Source organism: Leptosomus discolor, chromosome 11, assembly GCF_034619465.1.
Source record: "Leptosomus discolor isolate bLepDis1 chromosome 11, bLepDis1.hap2, whole genome shotgun sequence".
In the NCBI taxonomy this organism is placed as follows: Eukaryota; Metazoa; Chordata; class Aves; order Leptosomiformes; family Leptosomidae; genus Leptosomus; species Leptosomus discolor.
Genome location: NC_141401.1, coordinates 10006513 through 10020376, shown reverse-complemented (window position 1 = coordinate 10020376; position 13864 = coordinate 10006513). Strand labels below are relative to the sequence as shown.

The following is a 13864-nucleotide window of genomic DNA, read 5'->3' as shown; positions in this document are numbered from 1 at the left end:
TATATTACTTTCCTGTACAGATGTATTGATCTCACTTAATAGGGAGCTAGCTGATGAAGGAATAAAAGGCCATTCTGTGGTTCCCCTGTGTCAGCTGTATGTGACTAAACCCATGAGGTGGTAAGTACAAGAACGATAGCTCCAATTCTGAGGGATGCAGCTGGTTTGTCAGGCTGAGAACTAAAAATCAGAGGAGGATGAAGTTGGCAGAGACTGACGGAAGAAATAATTTAACACAGAGGCAGATTTTGCAGAAGAGGCTGGAAGAAGCTGGGCCTTCCCCTCTGCAGCAATGGAATGGTAAGTCCTACAGAAGGAAAGGTAAGTGTGTTGGCTGGTTTATTGTTTTTAAGATCTATTTTAGATCTTAAGGTCTTAAATGGTTTGGTACCAAGTAAGTGTTTCGTGGTCAGTGCTTAGAGTCATTACTTCACGAAAGACTAAAACTGCGAGGTCTGGGTCTGTCTCAGGTCTGCAGAGGTACTCATGGTTGGTACACTAGGGATGCAACCTGAGCACTGGTCTGTGTGTAGCAAAAAAAAGACAGCCGGAGATCCGGAGGAACAGTTAGCTGGTCACTTGCGACAGCAAAATGCAAACACAGTCACAAGTTTTGTGTTTTTTTTTTTGAACATGACTGTATGTATTGGTAAGTAGCTTTTAGAATAGCAGGTGGGCTTTCGCAGACAGGCTTAACCTTGGTGTTTTGATGTTTGGGATTTTTTTGGTATGGCATAGTCAAAAACACAGTATCAAAGGTAAGAAAGGATTCATTGCATAGATACCTGTAACATAAATATCTGTTATGTCTGAAATACTGGTCAGCTCCTGTTGCTCAACTGAAAGATAATACAGCAAAAGCGCTTTTTATTTTGTTGTCCTTTTATTCACCATTTGTTGTACTGTTGTTTTCACCACTTACCATACATAATCGATTGGTCGTCCCCCGCTGTTACCATGAATATTTAATACATTGACATGGAAGAGAGACACATTTTTATGAAAAGGAGAATGCAGCTACAAAACTCCTCTTGCAGGGAATGGAAGGCCGTGCCATGTTTTATGTTGATACAGCCAATAATGGCTTTCTGCTTCCTGTTCTTAGCTACCACCTCCACGTCTGGATACCCATCCTACACCTCGTGTTTTAGGAGGCTAGTGCCTAGGAGAGCGTTAGGCGCAACACAGCTCCTCGTGTCCATTCTCCCTCCCTGGAGCAGGCAAGAAGGGCCAGGTTTGTAGGTCAGTTGGCTTCAAACTCAGAAGCACTTAATGGAAGAGGGGTAAATGCTGTTGATTAGAATGGTCCAGCATAAACAGGAATCCAAGACCCTCCCTTCGAACTTTTACATCTGGGGTGTTTCTTTGAGATCAAAGGAGAACGCGGTATTTTGAACAAAATGTGCAAGGGCCCACCCTTCCTGAAGAGCGCTGTTGGTAGTGTGTTCTGTCCTGCAGCTGTAATACTCTACAGAAGGGTTTGGATCGTGTGCCCCCCACCTTTTTTTAATACATACCATGAGAGAAATTTAACAGATGTTGTCATAGGAGTCTCTGATCCTACACTTTTCTCATTCTGCCCGTGTGTTCCGTGAGGAGAGCTGTTGACCACTGCTGCTTGAAGTCTAGTACCTTTAATTCATCAGAAGTTTGTGTAATGTATTACTTTTACATTAGATGTAGGTGCCAAAACTGACCTGTAAACCTAAAATTAAATTGGGACTACAAAGTTAATTTCACTTTGATTGTGGAAATTAGACTATAAATGAATTCCTGCGGGGACTGTGCAAACCTTCTTTGACACTGATTTAATGTAATTCTTTTCTTAATAGGGTAACTTTAAATTGTGTAACCAGAACATAGTTGTAACCAGCACAGATTTGTAGCAAATCTTGCAGTAAGATGAATGTTAACAGGAAGATTCTGTGGTGTTCCCGAATTTAAGAATTTAAGTGTATAGCTTTATTGCAGCTGACTAGACAGTCAGGCGTCATACTCCCTCCACAAACCCGATCAGGTAGGTAATGATACCTTTGTCAAACATCTCCATTCAGTCAGTAAGTTTTAGCTTATAAAATGCACGTGCACAGGATAACGTAAAGTTAGGGTGAAGATTTATTTTCTGGTCAAAACTGAATTCAGAATCTGAATTTCAAGGTTAGTACCTGAATCAGAATTTCATGTCTAAATCAGAAGAGTTAACCCCTAATTTGGGAGAATTTTGAATTAAAGTTCAAATTGGGCCCAGGAATTCAAGGTCTGAATAGCTCTGAAACAAAAATCTCTATTCTCTTAATAGATGGCAAGTGAGTGTGCTCGTTTTATGCATGAGATTAATTTGAGGACTGGCATTCTGAATCATTCAAATGTTCATGCTCTAGAGGACGGCATATTTTTCTTGCTATGCTGCTAGTAAGAGTATTAAAAAGTATTTTCTTTTCTTTCTTGAGATTTAGAAATATTCTTGATATTTTGAAAGATAACATGTTCAGGTCTGATTCTTCAAGTTTTTCTCTGAATGTGATGGCAACCAGAGGTCTGAACACATGTCTTTGCATGACAGCTCATGCATTAGATTGTCTCTGTAGGGGAACATTTAGGGTACTTAAGATAATTTGACCTATGAAAACAGTAATTTTGTGTGTTTTACTGAAAGTAACTCAGAATATCCCGACATTCGGTAAAATGCATGGCAATGCTTTTAAACAGGGTAAGAATACTCCTAACGCTGGGTCGTCTCAAAACTTGCTTCAGTTTGCTGGGATCTGTTACTCAGCAAGTCTTCCATAGTGTTTACCACAATATTGGCCTGGTCCTTTATGTCAAGCCAGTAGGTGCAAAAGCAGTTCTGATGCCTATCAGGCTGTATGAAGAGCACGGCTGTACAAACCTCAATCACTTTAGATAGTCAATCACTAAGAGCCTGCCTTTCGCAGTACCTCATTCAGCTGAGCCACTATTAAACATCCTCTTGTGTTAGCAGAGTTCTGGATTAATTCTTCCAGATGCAGCATGTGTTGATAGCTGGTAGCCCTTGCATGTTCATTCTCCCATCTGCATGCTTAGGGCTGAGCTTCTGATCCTGGTAGTCTAACTTCTTAATTGTCTATCTGTCTTTCCAAGAAGGCGCTTCCCTTTCCTTGAAGTCAAGTTCTTTGTTCTTTCCAAGGTTTCATTCCAAGGAATGCCAAGGGACAAGCTTTAACACCCTGCTGTACTGTATTAGCAAAGAAAAGTAAAATGTGACAAATGAGAATCCACTTTAAAAATGAAAACTGCACACAAAAACCCACCACCAGCAAAGACTTGAGAGAGCTTTTGGCAGTTAAAAATACATGCACGTTCTTCTCCTAACTCATAAGAAAGAATGGCATGGGAAATGTATTTTGCACAAATACAGTTCCAAAAATGCAGGTTATATTAAAAAAAAAAAAAAAAAAAAGAGAGAATCCAAACTTCATTAACAGAAATTTAGAACATCCTGAATCTTCTTTTATTACAGCTTGACCCAACCCTGCTCAATTATGAAAACAGTTTACATCAACAGGGGGAAGTAGGTTTGCCTTTCTGATAAGGTGTAACTTTCTAATTGAAAGTATTACGAATAAAATTTTTGTGTTGCAGAAGTAAAAATGACAGCCACAGCTTGAGATGTTCCCTGGTGTGACAAGATCAGGACTTTAAGCTACAAGATTAAGCCCTGAACACCTTATTTTTGCAATCTACAATGGAAGTAGCCATCGACTATGAGATATGGTCTGTACTGTAATCGTGTTAGCTGCTAGGACTATAAAAACTGTTAAGGAATATGAAGATTCTTAAGCTATAAAAAGCATATTTGTATGATTCTGTAGATACTCTGAACAAAACACAGTGTGCTTCAATAAAAAGAAAATGCAATTTAATTTGCCCCTGTCAGTGATACGTATTTCTAGCTGCATTGCTTCTGTTTCTTGCATGGGAAAGAACAGCACAGACAGAGGCTGAATAGGTGTTTGTCCTGCAGCTGACTCCACAAAGAGCATACTTTGAACAAGTTCTTCCTGGACACAGAATTCTGCCTGAACAGAGATAGTTGCAAGGTCAGAGCCAAGCATGAAAAATATCTCCCTGTCAAGTTAAAACTTTTATCTGCAGGACAAGAAAATGGATAGTGGTGTTTGGTGCAGCGTTGGATATACTGAACAGCTTGTTCACTTACCAAAGGGAATGGGATTACTTTTAAGGACCACATCTGACTGTAGCACCAGATAATAAAGAAAGTCAACGTTGGTTTGGTTTGTTCTAGTAAGAGAAAACAAAATTGAAGAAAATATTTCCCAGTAGAAATTCAGGCTGTAAGTCCAGCATTCCAGAATTGAATCTTTAGTCTTTACTTTTTTTCCAGTGAACGTATGCATGGTCCAGTAATAACAAAAGTTACCAGAAACATATTTTAGTAAAACCTCATTAATCTGGGCAATCTGATATAGTTCATTATATTTAATGAGAAATCACTGAGCAAATGTGCTCATTAGTGAGTTATTGGACAGCTTTGTGAAAGGTACTTGACTAAAACCTCGTTTCAGTTACTGTACATTTAACAAGCTCCATGAATAGCTATGGTCTAACTGCTTCCTGTTTCTCAGGCGCACTGGCAGTATGTCTGGAACGTTATAAAACGATAACCCTCAGTATGGAGGTTGCAGACCAGGCTGGTGGTTTATCAGGGTGCTGAAATCTTGGATCCCATATCCCCCTCTGCTGGGTCTCATGCTGTGCATGCACTTGGCAAGCTGCTGCTTCATGTGGCATGTCTCCCCAGCGTTCACAAGCTACATAGCCCTCAGCGCCTTCCCATTTCAAGAGTTAGTCCAGGCTTTGGAAAGCATCCCGAACCCACGCCCCTGCCTACTGACTGCTTTTGGTTTGTATTTGCACGCTGTGCCCATAAGGGCAGTGAGCTCCTGGTTCATTATAGGACCATACACAGAACAGAATCGGGGTTGAAGGGTTCATTATGAAATCGGGTTCTTCTGCTCTGAACCTGCTCTCTCTTCAATGCTTCCGCATGAATGGAAAAGCACCCTATTCACTAATCAGCCTGACCACAATTAATGTCTACCACTAGCAGTTACTGTGATGCTTCCCTGAATTCCCAAGTTTAAACTTCTTGGGAGTCCAAGTCTAAAAGGCAGAAGAGAAGCTGGTGCTATTTATAATTGAAACAGCTCCCAGGAGGAAAACTACGAAGACTGAAGAGTGAAATAAGGCTCAGCAAGTTGCACAGATCGATGTCTGCAGTGTTTTGGATAATGGAAAAGTAGCCTGTAAAAAGAAAAAGCTGTATCTCTTAATTTTTGGTGGTGTTCAGATGCTCTGGAGTTGTATTTTAGTAACAAACAGCTTTATTTTTAAAAGTCCTGTTCTAAAAAATCTAGTATTGCTGAGATACTAGTTAAAATCAGAAGACCCGGGTACCATCGGGCCCAGTTCCTGTCACGCACATTAGTGAAATCAGATACTTGTCGTCCTGCTTTTAAAAAAGCCACAAAAAAAAAATCACGTAGCTTATATTCCAGGAGCTGGTCCATCGTTTTTATTTTAAAAAGAAAAAACGACGACAGCGACCACCCTTCCGCCAACCGTCTGGGCCGAGACCCGCAGGGGCTGCACCCAGCGCGGCCCCGGCCGCCGCAGGCCGCGGGTGGGCCGGCGCCTCCTGAAACGGGCCATTGTGCCGGGACAGCGCGTCACACGCCGGGGTGCGACATCGCGGTGGAGGAGGAGGAGGAGGAGGGTGCTCGCCATCCTCCCCCCTCCGCCCCGGCTCGCTGCCGGTGCTCGGGCACGCCTCGGCATCAGCACCGCCTCCCCGCCCGCCGCGGCAGCCGTTGCCCCATCCACCCCCTAGTCCCTGCCCCTAGTGACGCCCGGGCCAGCCCACCCCGACGCCTCCGCCGCTGCCCCTTCGCCCCTTCTCCGCTTCCAGCTCCTCCTCCCCCCCGGGCCGGGCCGCCGCTGCCCCCGCCCCTTAAGGCAGCCGAAGCCGCCTTCCCGCGGCGGCGAGGTCTGGGGAAAGATGGCGGCGGCCGCTGGCTGGGCCCTGCTGGGCCTGGCGCTGTGGCTGTGCGCGGCAGCCGGGGCCGGCGAGCCGGAGGGGAAGCGGCGAGCGGGGCCGGCCAAGAAGAAGGACATTCGGGACTACAACGACGCGGACATGGCTCGGCTGCTGGAGCAGTGGGAGGTGCGGGGAGGGGCCGGGGACCCGCGGCGGGGCTGCGCCTCCCGGACCCCGCAGAGGGGACCCTGCGGCTGCCGCCGGCGCGGGGAGCGGGGGGATGCCCGGGGCCGCGCTCCCGGCTCGGGGCAGCCCTGCCGGCTGCTCCGCGGTCGGGCGGCCGCTCTGCCCGGCCCCGCCGCGCCTCCGCCGGGCGAAGGCGGGAGGTTTGGGCGCCCGCGGCACGGCCGTGCTTCCCCCGGGCCTCGCTGGGGCCCTGGCCTGGAACGGGCGGGAGGGATCCCCGGAGCTTGGTGGCGTTAGGGTGGCGGGTGGCGGTTTCCTTCCTCTGAGGCCGCGGGTTCGTGTGGGAGGGAGCGAGTGGGCTCAGAAGGGGCGCCTGGGGGAGCTGGCCCTCACCGCGGGTGCTCACAGCCTGCTCCGCCGCCCCCTTCCTTCCTCCCAGCGCCTGAGCCCCAAGCGCACGCTGAGGGTGCATGCCACAGCCAGGTTTGACTTCAGTGTCTGCCGTTTCGGTGTATGGAGGGATATACGTTTTGTAACCGAAGGGTGGATAGTAGGAGAAATACTTATTTCATGTTTACAGAGTAGATATGTAGTTTTTTTGGCCTGGTGTTTTCTTGCTTGCCACTCCTCATGGTAACAATTTCTAATTCCAGCTCTCTTGTCTCCTTTCATCCCCTGCTGCCTTAACTTTCTTTGACAGTTCCCTGTCACTCTTTTCTCCATGTGGTTGTCATGCCATTGTTAGGTTCTTTTCACTATTTTTGTCTTCCATCACCTTCTGATAAATACCAGAGCACTCATCAGTGTCTTTTAGTCTTTCCCATGAGGCTATTCCCCAGAATGTTTTGCACAAAAACTGGAGGAAATACTAGAGGGAAGACTTCTGTCTGCTGCAGCACCAGTTACAGCTGTCAGTCAAGGTGGAGAAGTAGGTTTTATATGTGCAATACAGATGAAGTAACTTCAGTGAGAAGTAAAGGATGGCTGCCTTGGACCTGATTGGCAGGTTATGGACTTGTTCATCCCATGGGCTGTTGCTGTGCCTCGCCCTTTAGGAAGGGAGATTCTTAGAAAACTGAGTTAAAATTTTAAATAAAACTACGTAAAAAGCTCAAAGTTCACCTTTCTGTTAGTGGTATCAGCCAAGGATCAGGTAGTTTCCAGCTGCTAAAAAATCAAGGCTTAAATGATAATATTGGCCAACCTCAACCAAATTTGGCATTGTAGGGAAAATCGTAAAATATAAAGAGTCTCTGATTTTGTGAATTACATGCCTGGATGAAAGAGAGACTCAAGTTAATGCTGTCGTGACTCTTGGGCTGTATATTCTGTTCCAGCCATGTGGCAGGCAGGGTCAGGAGGCTGTTCAGGGTTTTTCCTCTTTAATTGGAGCAGGTCTCTGATCCAGTTCACCATGTGCTGCACAAATGCTTGTAGCCATGTTGGGTGCAGATGTGGCTGAGCAGCTGGGGAGCTGGCTGCTCGGGTTGGCGTTGCCGCTGAGGAAAGGCGCATACAGCCATGAGCCCTGGAAGGGGAAAGTGACTGAAGCAGCGGCTCAACAATTAACGGTTGTTTGCTCTTTGGGATGGGTAGCTGTATGGCATTTTGCCTGATGGTAGTCAGGAAGCGTTATAAGGAACATGAAAGACTTGAGGGGGTGGTGGCTGGAGGATAGAGGAGAAGAGAGGGCATGGGTGGACTTGATGGGGTGGGATGAGAAACAAAGGAGCCATTATGAATTTGGATAAGAGCAGGAATTGTGCTCAGGAGTGGGGGGCACAGGGCACAGCTCTGGACAGAATCAAATGTCATTTCTTTCAACTGAGTGAGATTACTCCTAATATTTTTTATTTCCCTGGCAGTTAGTCTAAAAGCATTGGAGGATGGTGGCTGTAACACCCTTGGGTTCAGCCACAAGCTTGGTGAGGCTGAGGCTGTGGCTCCAGCAGCCTTCCCAGAACGAACAGCCGTCTCTGTTCGGGCTCTTAGGCTGCCCCTTGCACTGTTCTGGTGCAGCCATGGGCATGACTGCCCGGTGAACTGGGAGAGTGATCTAGTGGAAAATGAGCATGGGGAACAGGGAAAAGAGGTTCCTTCAGCAGCTCAGTTGCACAACTAGAGCTTGAAGGAAGCCAACTAGGGATTTCCCTCATGGAAGTGGACTCTCCAGCAGCCTTTAGTCCAGAGCAGCTGGAAACAGAACTGAGAATCTAGTCTGGAGGTCTTTCTGTTAGCGAAATGTCCTATTCTTTAAATAGTTCATTATTGTTATGAGCTCAGGGTTCCTCAGGCTTGACTCTGAGCTAAGATTGTTGAATGGGCTGAGGTATTAGGTGACAGATGTTGCTATTATTTTTAAAAATAAAAATCCAGGGCATTGGTGACGAGTGCATCATAATGGGAGCTGAGGGGAGGAGAAAGAAGGTATCTGTAGTTATTGCGGTATCTATGTAATGCTTTTCCTCTGAAGCCTCATGTTACTGTTCAAGTGAATGAATCTGCTAGACATTTCAAAGCAAAACCTTGCACTTTTCTTTCAGTCTCTTACTTTGTAGATATCGTTATAAATACAAAACTGCGTGGTAGTTTGTACAAGAAAAGTGTCATGTATAGGGGAGCTTTTGACTGCTTATTGTAATATTTGTATTAAAAAACTGTAACAATACAGCTTTATGATCATTTGGTTGAACACTTAAGGGAAAAATAGGTAATATATGCTAGTGGATTGTGTTGTCACTAAATCTGAAGTCAATTTCTGTATTGTAAGGAGTATTTGGAAACACTTGTTTCTGCCTTTCCCTTTCAAAACTGTGAAATAAGCTGGTTTTGTGCTAGCCAAACCAGCCTGATTTGCTTTTGCTTCTGAAGAACGTTTTTCGTTCAGTCATGCGAGATTTTTTGTTTTCAGTGTACTTTACCAATATGCGCACTTTCCAGCTTCCTTTAAGAGAAGTATTGCGACATTAAAAGATGGGTAATTGGCAAGGAAAGAAGCGAAAACCTAAGGCTTCTACAGCTGTTACTCTGTGGTAACTAAAATGTAAACTCTCCTGTCGGAGAGACAGCAAACTACGTAATTGAGATGGGGAAAGAACGTAGGTCGCTTGCATGAAACCTTAGCCTTTAAAGGGTGTGGGATGCTCCCTGTAGTGGGGTGTTGTAAGAGGATGATGTTGAGTTTGTGTATAAGCATGTGCAGAGATGAGAAGGCAGCGCATGCTTAGATCTAAAAATGGAGCTCGGCTCCTGACCTTGGAGGCTTCTGAAGGGAGTATCTTTAGGAACTGCTACAGTTCATGTTCCTAATGGAGTGATGCATATTTTTACTACATGTTTGAAGCCAAAACAACGCCTAAAGTACCTGCCTTAATTTCTACTGATTTACTAGTGCTTAGGTGGATGCCAGTATAAGACTTCTGCGTGTTTCTGTTTTGTTCTGTGGTGTTTTTGGTTTTTTTACTTTTTAATTCTGTGATACAAATACTGTTTTAAGAAATCAAGTTCTTGCTCAATGTAAGTTGTCGCTATATTCTCTCCTCTCTGTCATAAGCTGTTTTAAGGGGCAGCAGTTTGAATTCTGCCTTTCCAAATATTTAAATGCCTGTCAGCCTCAGCAGAGGCATCAAGAGGTTTTTTTCTTTTTTCTGAGAGTGATTTGCTCTTGGTGATTATGTTGTCAGACTGAGCTGCATCTGTGCATTAGAGTAGTCATGAAACCTTTAATAAAAGATTTCATGTGGCATGAGCATTGAAATTCTGAATTCTTGTGGTTTTATTTGTGTAAAAGCACAAAGTAAGGAAAATTAAATTCTCAAGCGATCGCATGATTCCCAGAAGTGAGTTTTGCCCTCTGAAAGCAGTATGCAGATGAACGCTTTCTTACTTATGTGTGAATGAGGCTTTTTAGTGCAACTTTCTCAGTTCATCTTGTATACTCAATAAATTTCTGTGAAACTGAAGAAAAAAAGTGTTATTTTATGAAGTAGCTAGGTGGAGTTGTATTGAATTAGCCTTGAGACTGAAATATTTCTCAGTACGTGGTAAAATGAGATTCTATGTGTCAGTATGAAAAAGTGCATCATTTTGAGGGGCAGGTTATAAATGGAAAAAGCACTCTTGGTGAAGTATCCTGAAATGAAACTCACTATTTCTTTTGATATGAGAGTCTCCATCGTTAAACTGAAAAATACTTTATCAGAGCAGAGTTACTCTCTGAACGATGGGAAAGTTAGAAGAACAACAGCTTTGTGAAACCGTTGAGTTTAAAGCCTCCTTTTCCTTTCCAAAACAGAAAGATGATGACATTGAAGAGGGGGATCTTCCCGAACACAAAAGGCCTCCAGCACCAATAGATTTCTCAAAAATTGATCCTGGAAAGCCTGAGAGTGTCCTGAAGCTGACGAAAAAGGGGAAGACTCTGATGATGTTTGTCACGGTGTCAGGAAATCCCACCGAAAAGGAGACGGAAGAAATTACTAGCTTGTGGCAGGGCAGTCTCTTCAACGCAAACTATGATGTGCAAAGGTAAGCTGTTGTATGCAAGGATAAAGGTCTTGTTTTTACAGAACCCTCGTTTCTTGCTTCCTGAAAAATCTTTTCAACTGTTAGTCCTGTGCCCTTCCCCACCTGTTTCTTTGTTTCTGTATCAGTTTTTGTGCCAATTTGTTTTAAGTCGCGCCACAGAAATTCTGGTGTGGTGCACAAATCTCTTTAACGCTTGTGTACGATGTATGTACAGCCTCGTTCCTTTTTGTCTCCTTGCTTTTCAGCTATTTATCGGTTTTAGCTGCAGTACTTTGCCTTTATGTGCTTGATGGAAAGCATCACACTTGGAAGACTTGTTACCACAAAAGGCTTTTTGTTCCCTTGGCTAAAAAATGTGATTGATTTTTTTTTTTTTTTTTTTTCCCCCTCTGAGAGAGGATCGTTTTGAAACAGAGGAATGTTGCGCTCTTGAACTGAGGCTGAGAAGGGTTGCAGCAAGTGTCTAAAGCAAATTTAATGCCTGTTAGTGGATTTTACGTAGTGCCAAATTAGTTCTTAAGTTTTCTTCATATTCTTACTCCTCCTTGGTTATTTGTAAACGTAATACATTTTGTTATTACTTGTGCTGGAAAATTGTTCTCTTCTCCCCATCCCTGGGCAACAACAACACCACCAACTTCTTGCTCTTAAATGTACACCTCAGTCGTGGAGGTGCTCTGAATTAAGGAAGATGTTGTAGCACTTGAAAGGCACAGAGCTAACTGAAAAAAAAAAATGTACCTTTCCTCTAGGTTTATTGTTGGCTCAAATCGTGCCATCTTTATGCTGCGCGATGGCGGTTACGCCTGGGAGATCAAAGACTTTCTGATAAACCAAGAAAGGTGTGCGGATGTTACTCTGGAAGGTCAGGTTTATCCTGGCAAAGGAGCAGAAGAAAGTGAGAAGGTGAAAAACAAAACAAAACCTGAAAAAGCAAAGAAGAAAAAGGATGCAGACAAGAAAGCTGATAGCATCAAAGAGGACAACCGAGCCACCAAACAGAGAGAGGATCTATGACGGACGCGTTAACCAGAGTGAACGCTGCTCTGCTGTTCCTTGAAGGGAAACTGATTTTCCATACAGGCTTTACTGGGGAGGGGGAAGGAAGGAAGCGGAGATTACTGAGGTTGAAAGACTTCTATGTTGAAATGCACCAGTTTACTTATTAATATTGGCCATTTGTTTAGTTACAGGAAAGGTAATGTTTAATACCAGCGATTGACTACTTTAGTTTGTAATTTTTGTTATGCTTTTGTTGTTGTTTAAAATTAACATACAATTCTATGTGTCTAACATCACAAGCTTGATTTAAGTGGAAAGAAGAAATACAGTCTCGGAATACACCAATGTTCATCTGTAGTAGCTATGTTCGTCTTGGGTATGCAAGTTGGTCACTGATTCATAGCTGCTGTTAGATAGCAAAGTACAGGGCTAAAAGATTCTCTTGGAAGCCAGTTTGTTAGACTCAGTTAGCAAAACTGCCTGAAATTGCAAAGAATAGTGTTACAGTGGCCAAAGATGTCTGAAATTGCAGCATTTAGGACATGTCTGGTTAGGCTGCCTGTGTCTTTAAAATAAACAAAACCCATTCTGTATGTCCCCAGAAATCCACAGAAGTGCTTAGAAGCTAGGCAAAAATTTGGCTCCTGCACTCCAAATCAGTGCAGAAAGAGATCTTGTACCCTCAGAGGTGATGCCGGGATGTTAACGGAATTACAGTACCCCCGCGAGCCGTGTGGGGGTGAAAGGAAAAATCAGATTCATGCCGTTCAGGTTGCTGCTGTTGCCAAAGAACTGTGCTTGTGGAAGCAAATGTTATGTGTGCCCTGTTATCTGGACAGTGAGCTAGACAGAATAGCTGTAGCTCTGAAATTAATTCCTTTTACTGGTTTAAAGCTTTGAGAAAGCACTAGTTACAGGATAGAGCGGAACTTTGAGTTAGACATGACCACTTACTGATGTTTAATAACCAGATTATATTTCTTTTTTTGGGTACAGATTCCTGACTGACGTGGTTGATTGTAAATGAACATTTGATTTAAATGCTATGAAGTTTGATGTATGGGAGCAAATACGATTTCTTCTTGAAAGACGTCATATAATTGAGAAGGATTTATTATTATTCAGATTGTATTCAGTCAAATGCATTGCTTAGAGTTGTTTTCCTTCTGCCTTACTATCTGCTAAGGACTAAATGCACCTCATGTGTGGTCCACATCATTTTCCAGAGGATGAGCACAGTATTAACTGTCTTCATTCGATACTACTATGATGTTACTTTGACTCTTTATTTAAGGTGCTAAAATCCAAGTGTTTTGGATAAAAGGTCCTAATTGAACCATAATGGTTGATATTGTGGAACACTTCAGTATCAAAAGTGGGAAACTGTGACTGACTGAATGCTTTTTCTAAAATAAAAGATGTCCCTAAACTTACTGTTTCACTGAGTAGTAAAACCTTTTAAATAACTGGGCATTTAGTTAGGTATTTGCAAGGCAGACTAACTTGTCTTTGGTTTCTGTACATAGGAACTAAATGATGTTGGTTGATGTTCCAGGTGATCGTTGGGGTTTTTTTTATTATTTTAATTATATTTGTATGAATTTAGGATTAAAGAAGCCTTTCTGGACACACTCATTAAACAGGTCTGTGCCTGTTTGTCTGCTTGGAAAAATGAAAATAATATGTTTCTTCAGGTTTAACTGTATTACTTTTATATTCATAGATTCGTAGAATGGTTTGGGTTGGAAGGAACCTCAAAGATCATCTGATTCCAACCCCCCTGCCATGGCAGGGACATCTCCCACTAGACCAGGTTGCTCCAGGCTCCATCCAGCCTGGCCTTGAACACTTCAGGGATGGAGCACCCACAGCTTCCTTGGGCATATATTTTATTAATCCAAGTGTGTAATGGAGTTGAGAAGAGTCTCTGTAGATACTTGGATATCACATTGCATTGAGAGATATGCTGTCCACTTCTTGTTCATAACCAGTTTATCATTTTGTCAAGTGTTCTGGGTTTGCACCTCCCTTTTTTTCAAAGAACATTGCTTCTCCTCTCAAGAGATGGACAGAGGCCAGATGAAACTATTAAGTATGAAACATTAATGA

General features: G+C 43.4%; 1 protein-coding gene across 1 annotated transcript; it reads left to right on the top strand.

Moving 5' to 3' along the window:
- Positions 1–6061: 6061 nt before the first annotated feature.
- On the top strand, positions 6062–13184 carry MESD (mesoderm development LRP chaperone). The gene is made up of 3 exons (XM_086471662.1): positions 6062–6226; positions 10521–10753; positions 11506–13184. Exons 1-3 carry the CDS (start codon positions 6062–6064, stop codon positions 11768–11770), a joined length of 663 nt encoding a protein of 220 aa, XP_086327788.1. The 3' UTR covers positions 11771–13184.
- Positions 13185–13864: the final 680 nt, after the last annotated feature.

What these genes read in the sequence shown, in the direction of transcription:
- MESD (XM_086471662.1), top strand. Translation starts at nt 6,062, where the DNA reads ATGGCGGCGGCCGCTGGCTGGGCCCTGCTGGGCCTGGCGCTGTGGCTG. An exon ending in GGCTGCTGGAGCAGTGGGAG is followed by an intron (nt 6,227 to 10,520) that starts GTGCGGGGAGGG and finishes TTTCCAAAACAG; the next exon opens with AAAGATGATGACATTGAAGA. An exon ending in GCAAACTATGATGTGCAAAG is followed by an intron (nt 10,754 to 11,505) that starts GTAAGCTGTTGT and finishes CCTTTCCTCTAG; the next exon opens with GTTTATTGTTGGCTCAAATC.